Raw genomic sequence first — 13733 nt, 5'->3', positions numbered from 1 at the left:
GTCCACAGTCTGAGAGAGGACGGAAAAAATAGGATGTACAGGGCCCCAGATGTCCGCTAGATGTCCCTGTCGTGTATGGTTTACAGAAGAGAAGCTGCAGCATGAAGCGCAGCACAGGCTCAGGCTCGGTCTGGTTGTGCACCCTCAAGATGTCTTTTGTTAACTTTGCTTTAGATGATGTTGTCAGTAATGTCCAAAGACTTAATGATAAAGCTTAATTGATAAAAGTCTGATCAAACTGTGTTTAATTGATGGAAATAAAGAAGTCTGCATATGTTGCCAGCTCACTGAAGCATTGCTTAACTTTTTGCAGCACAGTTCAACTTTCTCTCCAGGACAAAAAGCAAAAAATCAATTAATAAATTAATATAATTAATAAACTGTGGTTACTATGTGCCCTTTGCGAAATAACATGTTCCTCTTTTTAAAAGTTTGACAACACAGTGTGTAAAAGCCTTAATAAACGCAAGTCATACTAGAGCTTTCATTGTCCGAGCACAGGCTGCAACTTGCAGCCCCTCCCTCAAAAAAAAAAAACGTCACAGCTTGTGGCTATAAAGTATGAGTGAGAGACGAGAGCGTCTGTGTGTTGGAGGCTGCACTGCAGGGAGAGAGCAGAGAGACGCACTGACTCCCCGACGCGCAAGTGGATGGAAAGAGCCCCATGCAGTGGAGAAACTTTGGTGCCCTGTGAACTAAAGAAGGAGAGAAGAAATGTTTGCATGAGAGTAGGGGGGATGAAGAGTAGGATAAGCTGTTTTGATGAAGAGTTGAGGTTATTTTCCAAAATGGCACAAATTTGCTCTCGGGCAAATGCGCATTTTGTAAAGATGACATAGCACTTGAGAAAATGGGATTTCTCCAGGATCAGAACTCACTCACGACCTGAATGAAAAGAGAAAGGGAGTCTGCACAAATCGGAATTTTGTTTTGTTTTTCTCTTATTTTACTTGTCAAGCCTCCGTTGTGAGTGAAAGCAGAGTGAAATATGAATCTGGGCAAAGCATTTCTGTTTTTCCTCCTTTTAAATTGTGTGACAATGACTTTGTCGCTATCCACTTGCACCACTGTGGACATCGACCACATAAAGAAGAAGAGAGTAGAGGCGGTCCGGGGACAGATCCTCAGTAAACTCCGGATGACCAGTCCACCTCAAACAACAGGTCCAAGTCAAGTACCGTATCAGGTTCTGGCCCTTTATAACAGCACCAAGGAACTCATTGAGGAGCTGGGGAGAGACAGGCAGCAGAGTTGTGGACAGGATAACACGGAGACTGAGTACTATGCCAAAGAGATTTACAAGTTCAACATGATCAATGGTTCACCAGAAAACAGTAAGTTCATTGTCATGGAGCATGTTTAACTGTTATTAACGAGAGTGGTGATTACAAATGTATATATTTAAGTACAGCCAACCTCTTTAGAGGCGGATGGTCAAAGTTCAGTGTTTGAATTTGTGTAAACTCACTATTTAGGACCATTTCATTTTTTTTTTCTTTTGCCACGATACAAAATTATAGTAGGTGACAGTGTTAAAAATAGAGATCCATTTTTTCCAGCTGACCTAAAGTCCTCTCGTGTCTGTGCCGTTTTTACGCACAGACGCGCCTGTGAGCACTGGAGCGGCGCGCAAAGGAGAGGAGGGCAAAGTAAACAGTCTAATTGGAATAAGCACCATTCCTCAAACGTACATACCTCACACCAAAGCCATGGGAACTCCAGCCTAAGTCTGACACATTCCTAAGCGGGGAAAATTCTCAGGCAGTTAAGTCTAATATTTATTGCCAACTCCAATACCTCTTTTCCATCTTCTGGACGTGAGTTTCCCAATATTTTACATCGACTCTCTCACTTCTGCTTCCACTATTTCCTTCTTATAACGAGGGGCTCAGTGTTATGATCTAATTCCCTTCTTCATCCATATTTATATTTCCTGCCAATGATGCATTAGTTGAGCCAGAAATCAGAAACAGAAGCTCTCTGAGCAGCCGATTCTTCGGGGAACGCCAATATTCATGTGACTGAGTTGGATTTGTGTCTTTTCACGGTCAGAGGCCGGTTAATGCTTCGTTTTACTATCCTGACATCAACAGGTGTTTGTACTGTTCTGTGACGCTGAGCAGAGCCTCCGCCGTTTTCGAGCGTAAGTCCTGAATCAAATCCATTTCACAAGTCCCACAAAGTGCTTCTGACATTCAAAATACACAGCACGGGGTTTATCCACTGGTCAGAGGTAGCCGGGGCTCCCAAAACAAACAGAGGTCTAAGGAGTGGGATCAGTAATGGCCAGGTGCCCAGGACACATCATGCTGGTCTCGCACAGTGGGCCATACTGCAGGTGATAATACAAGACATAAACTTAACTTAGTGCTGGCCACACTGATTGTCCCAAACTGATGATCCAAGGAGGATGTAAGTGAAAACAACAGGGGGTGCCAACATACAGTACATTAATTACAGTAGCAGCATCTCTCCTTCTCCATTATGTCATTTACAAAGAGCATGGCATAGCTGCATGATGATGTAGGAACATAATGTCTGCCACCTTGATCATTTGTTAATGTGTAGTTCATTTTTATTCCTGTTGGATATAATGAGTTTTACATTCACTGTTTTTGGATGGTGGGGCTGTTTGGGAATATAGTCAAATTTCTTTAATGCCCAGTTAAAAAAAAAGTTAAACTTTTCTCTCATACTTGCTCCAGAATACTTTTTTGGACACTAAGCAATTCAAGACATTTGCCATTTACAACTAGATGAGGCAGAATTGAAACACGACAGTCTACACAGATGCTCCTTTTCCAGGGTAGACTTAATAACATTGTAAAAATCCACTGACGTTAGTATGATAAAAATAGAAAGGTCTTGTCTTGCAAACTGAAGCATGTTCAGTTTCAGTGAAATTTCACTCAGTGAGCAATCATTTACTCACTGCTGGGTCAATGTAAAATGAGGGTTTGCGCTGAGGACAGCAGGGTATCTGATATACGGGATTGTAGAAAATGATGTCATCTGAAAAAACAGAGACAGTGGTCTTTGGTCTGCTCCCAAAGAAACGGCTCTCGTACGACTTCACCATTTTGCTTCCTCATCCGTAATCAAGTGGAAAACAGTTGCCTCATGTGGTGGCCTGCCACAGCTACGTCCACAGTTTGAGAAAGGAAGTAGAGATGATACAAAGCAGCGTTTAAATTCTGTAAATTAAGCGTTAGTGTAAGTGGTGAGAGAAAATTAAACTTTCATAAAGTTCAAATCTCAGGTTCTGCTGTTTAAGGAGCATTCAAACTAATAGACAAATTTCTGCTGCTCTTCGTGAGACCTAGACACCTCGGCAGCTGGCTAACACCTGCTGCCTTCCTATTTCCTTTGTTTACCTCCACAAGCTCTGGAGAGACTGACATCACAGACAATCCACTGTGCAAAGGGGCAAGAAGAGGTTATTCCTGTGGGGTTTCAACAGGACAGCAGGACCTAGACACACAGGAAGTGTGTGTCAGTTTGTGACCAGTTATGTGAAGCCTTACGGTAGCATCTATAACTTAACCACGTGATTTCTCATTTAAGTGAGTCAGTGATAATAAGACAAATTAGATCAAATGACCAGGTTTTTATTTTTATGTACTTTAAATACACTTTTACAAGGCTTTTTATGAGAAGGTCCCACTATAAAACTGAATTCCCCAATTAGAATCAGTATTATTAGCAGTGTAACTAAATCAGCGGTTATGACAGTCGATCTAATTTCTCCATAACAACTTAAATATCCAATTTTTAAAATCCAACATTTAACACAGAAAACACAAAATCTCTCATTTCTCTGATAATTTTAAAAAAATTTATAAGTAGGAATTAAATAAGTAAAAAGCTTAATGACCTGTCAAACGTGTGTCAGCATCCCAACACACTGTTTTAATAACGAACGTCTAGTACTGGTGTGGGTCAGCAAATTAGCGAATGTATTTCATTTTAATTATACTAACAATCCCCTCCACTCACCAACATGGAAGAAATTACCTTTTAGACCCTTGGCAAAAATAAGCCATAATGTGAAATCCACCTAAAACCATTGCAATGGGAAAAAATGAGGTCATCCAAAAGGAAACCAAAGACTTGATTAGAATTTCAAATCTCCCCTCAAAGTGGGGCTTTCCACCTACTGTGGGGTAGTCAGAGGTGGGGGGGGAGATGAAGCAGTGAGTGAGGGGGAGGAAAAGGCTACTGAGGTTTCCTCCTTATAGATTATGTGGAAACACTGGACAGATATCTGGCTGGGGATGAATGCTGAAAAGGTCACCTATAAATAGGAAAAGTTGAAAAAAAACTTGGTGGAAATATCACATAATGACTGGGAGGACACTGAAATAGGATTATGGGTCAAATGAAGTACAGATACTTGGAGATGTGCAAGTTCCTTTCGCGTGACACAGAAACAACTGAACTTCTGAGTTTCCATTTGTCCCGAAACAGCGTGAAGAGCAAATTAGCAAGAGGTGCAATGCCCTTTTCAACCACCAGCAAATCTGAGGCTTGGTAATACAGCTTAAAGCTTGGGTAATAAATTAGCTATGGCTTGGCTGTAAATGACTGTTTCCACTTGACTCATAAAAAGTTTGCTATGTGCTTGTTTTGCTCAACACTGCATGTGCCTGGTCTGTTAAAATAATAAACTGTTGAATGGTGTTATGGTATAAAAAGGGGAAAGACTTCAGTACAACAGGAAGCTTTTCAGATAGAATCACATTGTGACAGTTTATTTAGTTGATTTGAGTAAAGGCCAGCGGGCAATCACATTCACATACCAAATTCTGGATACGGCAAGTTGCTGATGGTCAGACATGCACTCGGAGGGATAACTGTCACGATGGAGTCTCTCTCTCCTCGGCGGTTTCTGAGGTATTGTTTGCTCCAGCACGTGAGCCCACATGTTCCTCACTAAAGCCAGGGAATAGTTGGCTTCTGTCCGAGCCCTCGGAGCACCTGTTGGGCTCCAGAGCTGGCGGGGTGGGGGGGAGCACACTGCTGTCCCACTGCAGCCTGCTCCACTACCACATGAGACATTTGGTTTTCATTTTATGACTTCAACTTGTTGCTAACTCGGACCGCACAAAGCATAAGCAGATGGTTTGTGGTAATGGCTCCCTGGAATGGAATAGAAATAGTTATAAGAAATAAAAGTGTTTTGATCTGTAAGCTATCTGAACGTGTAGAGGGGAATCCTCTGCAACAAGTTGATCAGAGGCCAGAAGGGAAAATGCACCTGTGAAGTTAACAGAGGAACATTTGGCTTTGATTTCACACAATGAAATTTCTTATAGCAAAAACAATGGGAGTTCAAATCAGATTTTAAAAAGAAAACCATTCAATAATGCTTTTACAGCCACCGTTGAGTCATTATTTCCACTTTACCTGCAGATGACCTCTCCTACTGCCCAAAGGGTATCACCTCCAAGGTCTTCCGCTTCAATGTGTCCACCATGGAGAAGAACTCCACCAACCTGTTCCGGGCTGAGTTTCGCGCCCTGCGGATCCCCAACCCCAGTGCCAAGAAAAACGAGCAGAGGATTGAGCTCTACCAGGTGTGTGAACTGACCGTTCATTTCCACTGTTAGCAGAGCGCAGGGGGGTCATGGCGCGCCGTTCCTCTCAGAAGACCAGTGTAAGGTCAGCGAGAAAGATGAAAACATTTATATTAGGGTGTTCGACTCCCTTTCTCCTCTTTTGGTGCACTGATCATTATTCCATGTGCGCACAGTTCAAATGGATTCTACATAAGGAATTTCAGAGCTCGCACAGCCATCTTTAAGAAACCCGAAATTACCATTGGGCAGTTTCTTCTCTCTTAGCTGTCAATCTCAAAGCTGTTGTTTTAGATCAAGTAAAGTATTGTGCTTGCAACGAGGTGGGGGGGGGGGGGGACTAAAGATCTTCCTCAGATGTCTGTGTATGTGGGGTGGCATTGATGGATTTTTTTTTTTTTTTGTTCAGTTTCCTCATTAATCTCCTGTGAGAGACTAGGAGTAATGATCAGGTTCCAACATTTCCTGCCAGGGAGACAAACGTCTCCGGACTGCATACCACCTCTGAGGCAAGGTTCTGGCCGGCACTGAATGCAGACTGTCAGGGCTTTAGATTGTTTCCAGGGGCCGAGGAGGAGATAGAGGCAGGGTCACCCATCGGGGGAGTAAATGGAGCTGCTTACTCGCCCCCACACTTTTCAGGCTGGAGCTGATTGGCAAAGGGCTGACGCTGGCAGTCCTCAGGCCCCTCGTTCCCACAGGAAGGCAGATTAGTCGCTGACAGTGTTCAGGAACCTGGTTATTGATAGCACTGCTGTGGGGCTGAGTGCTCATACCCACCACCCAAACACACACACAGTTCTCACTGCAGATAAACACCTTGCCAGTGGAGATAGGAATTTCTGAAGTACACTGTTGCATTTTTCTCCATTGTCAGTTTTGTTCATTCGATAACGCAGTTAGGACATGAACGCTCGCAATGAAACCTGCAATCCTGCTTTGTAAATTATGTGACACTGCATTTTGGAGCCCAGCTTGAACTGCTGATGTGAAGGACAGCCAGGTTCTCATTGGCAGGAGGGTAACACGCAGGCATTAACTTGCAAAATGGGGATATCAACACAGGGAGTCACTTTTTCCAAGAAGAGTAGACATTTGGCCCAAGGCATTCTGGAGAGTCTGGCTCAGACAGACAGCTCTGGTTCCATGTATGTATGTGTGTAAAAGAAAGAGAGGAGAGTTTGTGCAGCTGGGTCACATTTTCATCTTTCCTCAGATCCTCCAGAAAGACGACCCCAAAGCCAAACAGCGCTACATTGGGGGCAAGAATGTCCTGACCAAGGGAACGCCCGAGTGGGTCTCCTTTGATGTCACAGAGACAGTGCGGGAGTGGCTGATGTACCGACGTGAGTGGGACACCTCACATTTCTCTTGCATCACACCTTACTGCACATCCTTCCAAAAGAGGAGTAGTTTATTTGAAATGAAGAGTAATGGCCTGAAGGAAAATCCCAGTTCCTGACATTCCTCTGCTCTTGTTTCCCCTCAGAAACCAACCTTGGCCTGGAGATCAGCGTGCACTGCCCCTGCCACACTTTCAGGCCTAATGGGGACATTATCGAGAATGCCAACGAGGTGCTAGAGGTCAAGTTCAAAGGTGAGGTTGCCTTTGATTACTCAGTAATGTGAAAAATGAGCATAGCTAAATAGCTGCTGGCTGTTATTTCATATTCAACGCTGGTATTTCTTACTAACTCGTCCCTAAAATAGCTTTCAGATCTCCTTCTTGAGTATGCTTTCCACAATAATCACTTCTGATAGATAATAAATCTTTGAGATTCCTATGAAACATGCTCGTGTTTTTGTGACTGTGGTTTCACAGTCTGTTTGGTCACGATTGGTCTTTGTCAAGAACGAGAAAACAATTTGTCTAAAAAGGCATCTCGGGTTTGTGGGGACATTTTTCTATTTTTATTCTAATTAGTGCCATTAGTGCAGTGGAGGTTTTAGGATGATTTGCATTACTGGGCCTGGGAGCCAGCTAATGTAAGAGGCCTGTTTAGTTTCAAATGCCTGTTTTAGATGTCTCCATGCTATTTCATAATTTTGATTATTAGCCATCTGTGATTACTGGCATATGTTCTTTGGTCATTTGATGTTTTATATGGTCCTACAAAAGTCTTTATACGGGCCTTTATGAGATGCCTCATTTAGTGTAGTCAGATTGGCAGCATGGGTTTCACAAACAGCAGTGGATCGGTTGTCAGGTCATATTTTCTTGGTTTTCTGTTATTCAAGAGTATCAACAGACCTTTTGTTTCATTGCATTTAGTGCCAGGTTAAAGTTACCTGAGGCACTGATTTTGAGCACCACTTAGTCACTATGCTGGGTGTGTCTAAAACGAATGAGAATCTAGTTGTACAACAACGACGCTCGCAATACTCTCATTTTTTTAAGGCTGCTCTAAAAAAAACTTCAATCCTGTCATCAGCATGTTTCTCTAGAAGGAATACTCTTTGAGGTCTTTTGTTAAGATAATGATTTCCGTTTTAAGAGGAATAGAGAGACACAGAGCATGGGATACATTTGATCTGGAATCTCACTTAGCACGAGGGCCCCCAGGCCCTCAGTCCTGGGAACACTCCCGACTGGCTTGGCCACAAGGAATGTGCTGCCACGGTGCTCAGACGTTTGGCCCCAAATTAAAGAGGGGCGTACATATCCACCAGCAGCATCTCTCCTAAGATATTCACTGCTATAGCTATCAGGGCTAGATTGGATGAGCAGACACAGGCCCAGAGGGGAGAACGAAGGAAGGCAGGAAGTAGACCAAGGCTTGTTAATAAAGAAGAAAGAAGTGAATGGACCCTTATACGGAGATTATCCTTCATAAAAAGTTACAGCTACATTAATCTGCGTTTCGCTGGGATTCTTCTAGAAGAAACCTCTGCAGCATTTCTTTCTTGGTATCTTCTGGACTAACTGACATACTCCTGCAGGTATGGAAATGGACTTTGAAGATCCGAGCCGTGTGAAAAAACAAAAGGAGCAGCTCTACCCCCACCTCATCCTGATGATGCTCCCTCCCCACAGGCTGGATGCCCAGTCCTCTTCACGCAGACGCAAGCGGGCACTTGACACTAATTACTGCTTCAAGTAAGCAGTATTTGTTTTTTTTATTTTTTTATTTATATACATTTTTTTGCATTGCTGTAATTATTATTGCCTGTAACTTTCTAAAATAATTTCTCTGACTGACCCTTGTGCAATAGACAATAGCAAAGGCAATATGAAATTAAAATATCAGCTGTCAGGTCTCTAAGAGACGGCTGAGAAGAAGAGAACAGGGGCACAGGAGACATAGAATTAGCTTGTTAATCACCCAGACAGAGGTACTAGCCGATACAAGTCAGGATCTGTCCCAGTACTAGCAAATGTTACCTCCTATTAACACACCATCTACGTCGGTTTGAATTTCCTGTCAAGCTGACAGGCAGCACCAAAGACACCTGGGCTGATTCCAGCAGGGGAAAAAAAAATAAGGGCACACCTAAGAGTGGAATTTCTGAACATCTCCTACTATCAGGAAATTGTATACATCTCCTGAAATGATGTGTTCTGTAAGAAATTAAGAGTGTTTTCCTCTCTGTCCTGTTTTCTGCAGCAATTATGAGGAGAACTGTTGTGTGCGACCACTATATATTAATTTCCGTCAGGATTTGGGCTGGAGGTGGATACATCAGCCTGAGGGTTACTATGCCAACTTCTGCTCCGGTCCCTGTCCTTACCTCCGCAGCGCAGACACAACCCACAGCTCAGTGAGACATATTACAGCGTCACAATGAAATCATCGATCTGTTTGACAGATGTAGTTGCTGAACTCTCTCTCTTTCTTATAGTTGCTGAGCCTCTACAACACCTTGAACCCCGAAGCGTCCGCCTCGCCCTGCTGTGTTCCTCAGGACTTGGAGCCCCTCACCATCCTTTACTATGTGGGTCGCTCCCCGAAAGTCGAGCAGCTCTCCAATATGGTTGTCAAGTCCTGCAAGTGCAGCTAAACCTCAAGAGATACGGGATGTGACGGCTCCCAGCACTACTCAGGAGCGGGTATTAGTGGTCAGAGGGGGCGTGCTACAGTCTGTCCTCCATGAGTACCTCTTCCCTCTGCTTCAGCCTTGCCTGAGCTAAGGAAAAACAACATTTCAGTCCACCATTCTGCTCACAATCATTGGCAGCATTTTTTTCGAAGATTCGTCCACCACCCCTTCACTAACAGTGCTCTCAAGCCCATCAGACCTCTTGTTGACTTGCAGCAATCATCTTTTATCATGTTTTTTTTCCTATTCCAGCATTTTGAACAGCCTGTACCTGAGTGTTACATGACATCGGTAATCACAGGCTGTTTCAATCAGATCAGAACAACTGTCTTGAAATGACCACTGCGTTCTCAAGGACATAAAGTAATTGCAAGCTAAGAGAGAAAAAAAAAAAGGCTGGGAATGCATGACAGAGATACATTTAAAAGCGTATAATAAAAATGAGAGCAAACTAATCTGTTGCCCTGACCCACAGGACACCTTCTAACGTCTGAGCTGGAAACTGACGCTGCACAAACCACGGCTCCCTACACTGTTTATTTAGGATAAAATGCTGTTAAATAAAATGATGCTAGGAAAAAAGAAACATGCTGGAAAAACAACCTTTATTTCAAAGTAGTATTTCCATGGTTATGTTTACCTCTGTAATGCAACAGGATGGTGATCCCAGGGATTGTTTCATTTAAAGTGAAGCCTTTCTGTTGTATGAGATGATGTATGTCACTAAGTGAACACTTAACTCTATCACAAACTGTAAATGTTTTTCTTATTACTCTTGGAAACACTTTTTTTTTATTAAAAAATTGACATATGGTAAGATAGAATTGTTCTATTTTATTTGTTGTTGCGTTTTTGTTTTGGTTAAATATTTTAGTGCACTTTATTTTAAAGGGTAATAGGATAAATGTAGATGACCAAATTGACTGACAACTTCCAGTGTACAGTGTGTGGTGAACAATACATTTACTGACATGATCAGCATGTTTTCTACATTTTCATGTCAATGCTGTTTGCTACAAACTGTTTAATCCAAAAAACATTACATTCCCATGCATGTTGTGTTGTAAACAAACACGGACGAAAAGAGATTAAATTACTGTAAACAATGTCGCATCACCACAGTAGATTATACAAACTGATTTGGATTCTACAGTTGGATTCATGTAATACAGCATGCACAGTAGTAAATCCACAACATGAAGTTCAACATCGATCACCACATAAAAATCCAATGCCATCAAGTGTAATAAAACCAGTTCTGTTGTACTGCATTGAAAACTACAATATTTGTGCAAAATACACTTTGTTAAAGATTAATGATAATCAGTTGATATGACGAATACATGCATGAATTCAAGTATTTCTGACAGTCTTCATCAACATATGCTGCATCTACTGACATACTGTATACCACAGATGTTTTATTCTATTAACATGCCCTGAGTGAACTCGCTATGTGGTCCCAAGCAACAGAATATACACAAGGATATTAGTCTGCAGCATGAGCCTTCATTGTAGGCAAGGCTGTGCATAACAGTTATTCCTCATTATGTTATGCTTCAAGCTACAGAAATGACCAAAATGGCCTTTTGGTAGAATGTACAATAAATAAATACTAATGCAATGGACACAATAATTTACTTATTTAACTAAAAATATAAAATATAAATTTTGGTCCATCCAAAGAGTCTCCGCAGTTTACAGAAACAATCACAAGCAAATTATATTCTTGATTAAAAGCATCCCTGCAGCGGTGTTACATTATGCCTGCAAACAGGGAACAAGGCAGCAACCAACCGCATTACTGCTCTATAATTCAGACTTTCCCTTTCAAGCAAGCAATGCATATGTTAACATCCTGAGGCATACCCATGAGTCTAATTTGGCAACTTGGCTTCCAACAAGCACCGTGAGTTGGAGTGTTTAATGCCAGATGCTACACATGACAGGAGCCTCTTTGCATGCTCACCATTCATGGCAGCAAGATGAGAAGCTGGCAATGTCACCAATATCTGTCAAAAACATTTCATTACCAAAACCTCCATCTCAATATCTGTAAAGAGTTTTCTAGGAAGATAAAGAAGGACATGAATGACAGGCAGTGAACATGCCACTGCATGAGCAAAAAATACACATTACATCCTGTTGTTAAAATACCAATGGGTCCCGAACAAACCTGCTAAAGATTATCTGTCAGTGGCATCATTCTGGTGGCATCAATAGCGTGGAGATAATGAGGGGAGTGAACTGCTGGGATATAGACTTAATGTTACCAAGGGGGTGAGGGGGAAGAGGGTTTCAGCTGAAAAGGCCATCTAATGTAGAGCTGCGCAACAAGATTCCCAACCTGCGTAAAAGCGGGCATTCCTGGCTCACATATCTAGGGCTGTATCAGAGAGACAATTTAGGACCCCTGTTTGATGTCTGGCATGCTTTCATCTGTTGCTGTTGTCCTTTCCCAGAATACACCTCTGTGAGGATGTAGTTACATGCAGAGACACCTGTCAGGCCGACAGAGGGGCAGGACATGTCTGGTTGCCTTCATTCATCTGTGACTGGTCCTGCCCTGGAACAGCTTGCGGTACACAGAAAGACCTGGAGAGCACAGATGAAAGAACATTTTTTTAGATAGAAAGGCAGTCTCAGATCTTAGTACCAGAGAACTGTTTATGTCAAATCTGAAAGAGTTTTTCTTTAGGGTAAGTTCACTAAAGAGAAAAAAAGGCACACACAGTCCATACTAAAGTGAGGTCGGCAGAGGACAAAGTGCATCATGAGAGATTTTCTTTATTATTATTAAAGAGGAAATAATCTTTCATGGTTGGCCCCATTCACTGAAGACATTTTATAAATCTGGAATGTCATCATTAAGCAGGTGCAGAGGGAGGGGGAGCTCAGCGCTGCTCGAACAGTATAATTAACATAAACCACAGACTGAACACTCTCCAATAACATGGTGAAATTATAACCCTATTTTTATAGAACAAAACGATTAAATAATGGCATTGGAAGAAATGTGATTTTTAAAAAAGCTTTCTTTAGTGATATGAACTCTCCCTGAATGTTTGGTTGTCTCTGACAATGAACAAATGACATAACATTAAAAGAAGGGAAGAGTTTGTTTTTGAGTGTAATGATTAATTCCGCTGACATTTATTTCACTCAAAAAATAGAAGACCACAATTCCTGAGAAACTAACAAAGCTGTGATTTCCAAGTCTTCATGACCAAATATGAACACTAACAGTTGTAGTGACAAATAGTTAGGCTGTTAGGGAGAAGTTAGCTTATCCTCGTGGTGGTCTAATTAGGGGGAATTCTGTGAAGTGGTCCAAGGCAAGGAGCTTGTGGTGGCCAACCTTATGGGCCATGAAAAAGAGCCAACTAAGTCTTTTAGTTTCCCGGCTGGTTCAGGATGTGAACCAATAGTGGGTGGGTATTTTAGTGCAGAAGAAAGGACGGGTTGAAAAACTAAACTGCAAATAAACCCCCCGGGGTCGCACAACACTACGGAAAATGTATTGGCATGTGCAGAGCAGGTCAGGGAGGGCGCGGAGAATAACTGGTCTACTGTAGGGACTAGTGGACTAATTTGGGAAGAATTATGCCTAGAAGCAAGAGCATTGGCTGAAATTTTTTGCTTTGGCGAATGTTTGGCCGGTTTAACAGTTGGCCAATCCAGGAACATGATGATGCCTAAATGCCAACAGTAGTGACATGAGTTATTTGGTTGTGCTTGTAAGTAAGCTTGTCACTAATGAGTGATTATATTCTTTCCGCGACAAGCTTTGCGGCCTATATTTAGTCTAAATTGATGCATAAATCCTCCGAACGGGGAAACATTTGAAGGGCAAGAATCAACTGAGAAAACATTTTCCAGTGGCATGTCCTTCCATGACTTAAAGTGTGTCTGAAAGTTGCCACTTAGAGTAATGAACAAAAATCCAGTGTGAAGTCATTAGGAAGTTTATATTTAACCGCGTGTTTGTGAAATAGAGCAAATCTACAAGAGAACCTGCAATGTTTCATGACTCTGTGGTTTAGAAAGAGGAGTTTAAGAGTGAGAGTATAAAATAACCGCTATGACAACACGATTAACCGCAAAACATATAAGTGCAAT

General features: G+C 42.1%; 1 protein-coding gene across 1 annotated transcript; it reads left to right on the top strand.

Moving 5' to 3' along the window:
- The first annotated feature begins 594 nt into the window (after positions 1-594).
- tgfb3 (transforming growth factor, beta 3) lies at positions 595-9980 on the top strand. Its single transcript, XM_026355093.1, has 7 exons — positions 595-1334; positions 5413-5576; positions 6793-6922; positions 7066-7173; positions 8517-8673; positions 9182-9335; positions 9417-9980. Exons 1-7 carry the CDS (start codon positions 989-991, stop codon positions 9573-9575), a joined length of 1218 nt encoding a protein of 405 aa, XP_026210878.1. The 5' UTR covers positions 595-988; the 3' UTR covers positions 9576-9980.
- The last annotated feature ends 3753 nt before the right edge of the window (positions 9981-13733 follow it).

The sequence above is a fragment of the Anabas testudineus genome, chromosome 12 (genome assembly GCF_900324465.2).
Source record: "Anabas testudineus chromosome 12, fAnaTes1.2, whole genome shotgun sequence".
Classification (NCBI taxonomy): Eukaryota; Metazoa; Chordata; class Actinopteri; order Anabantiformes; family Anabantidae; genus Anabas; species Anabas testudineus.
This window is presented reverse-complemented; position numbering and strand designations above follow the sequence as displayed.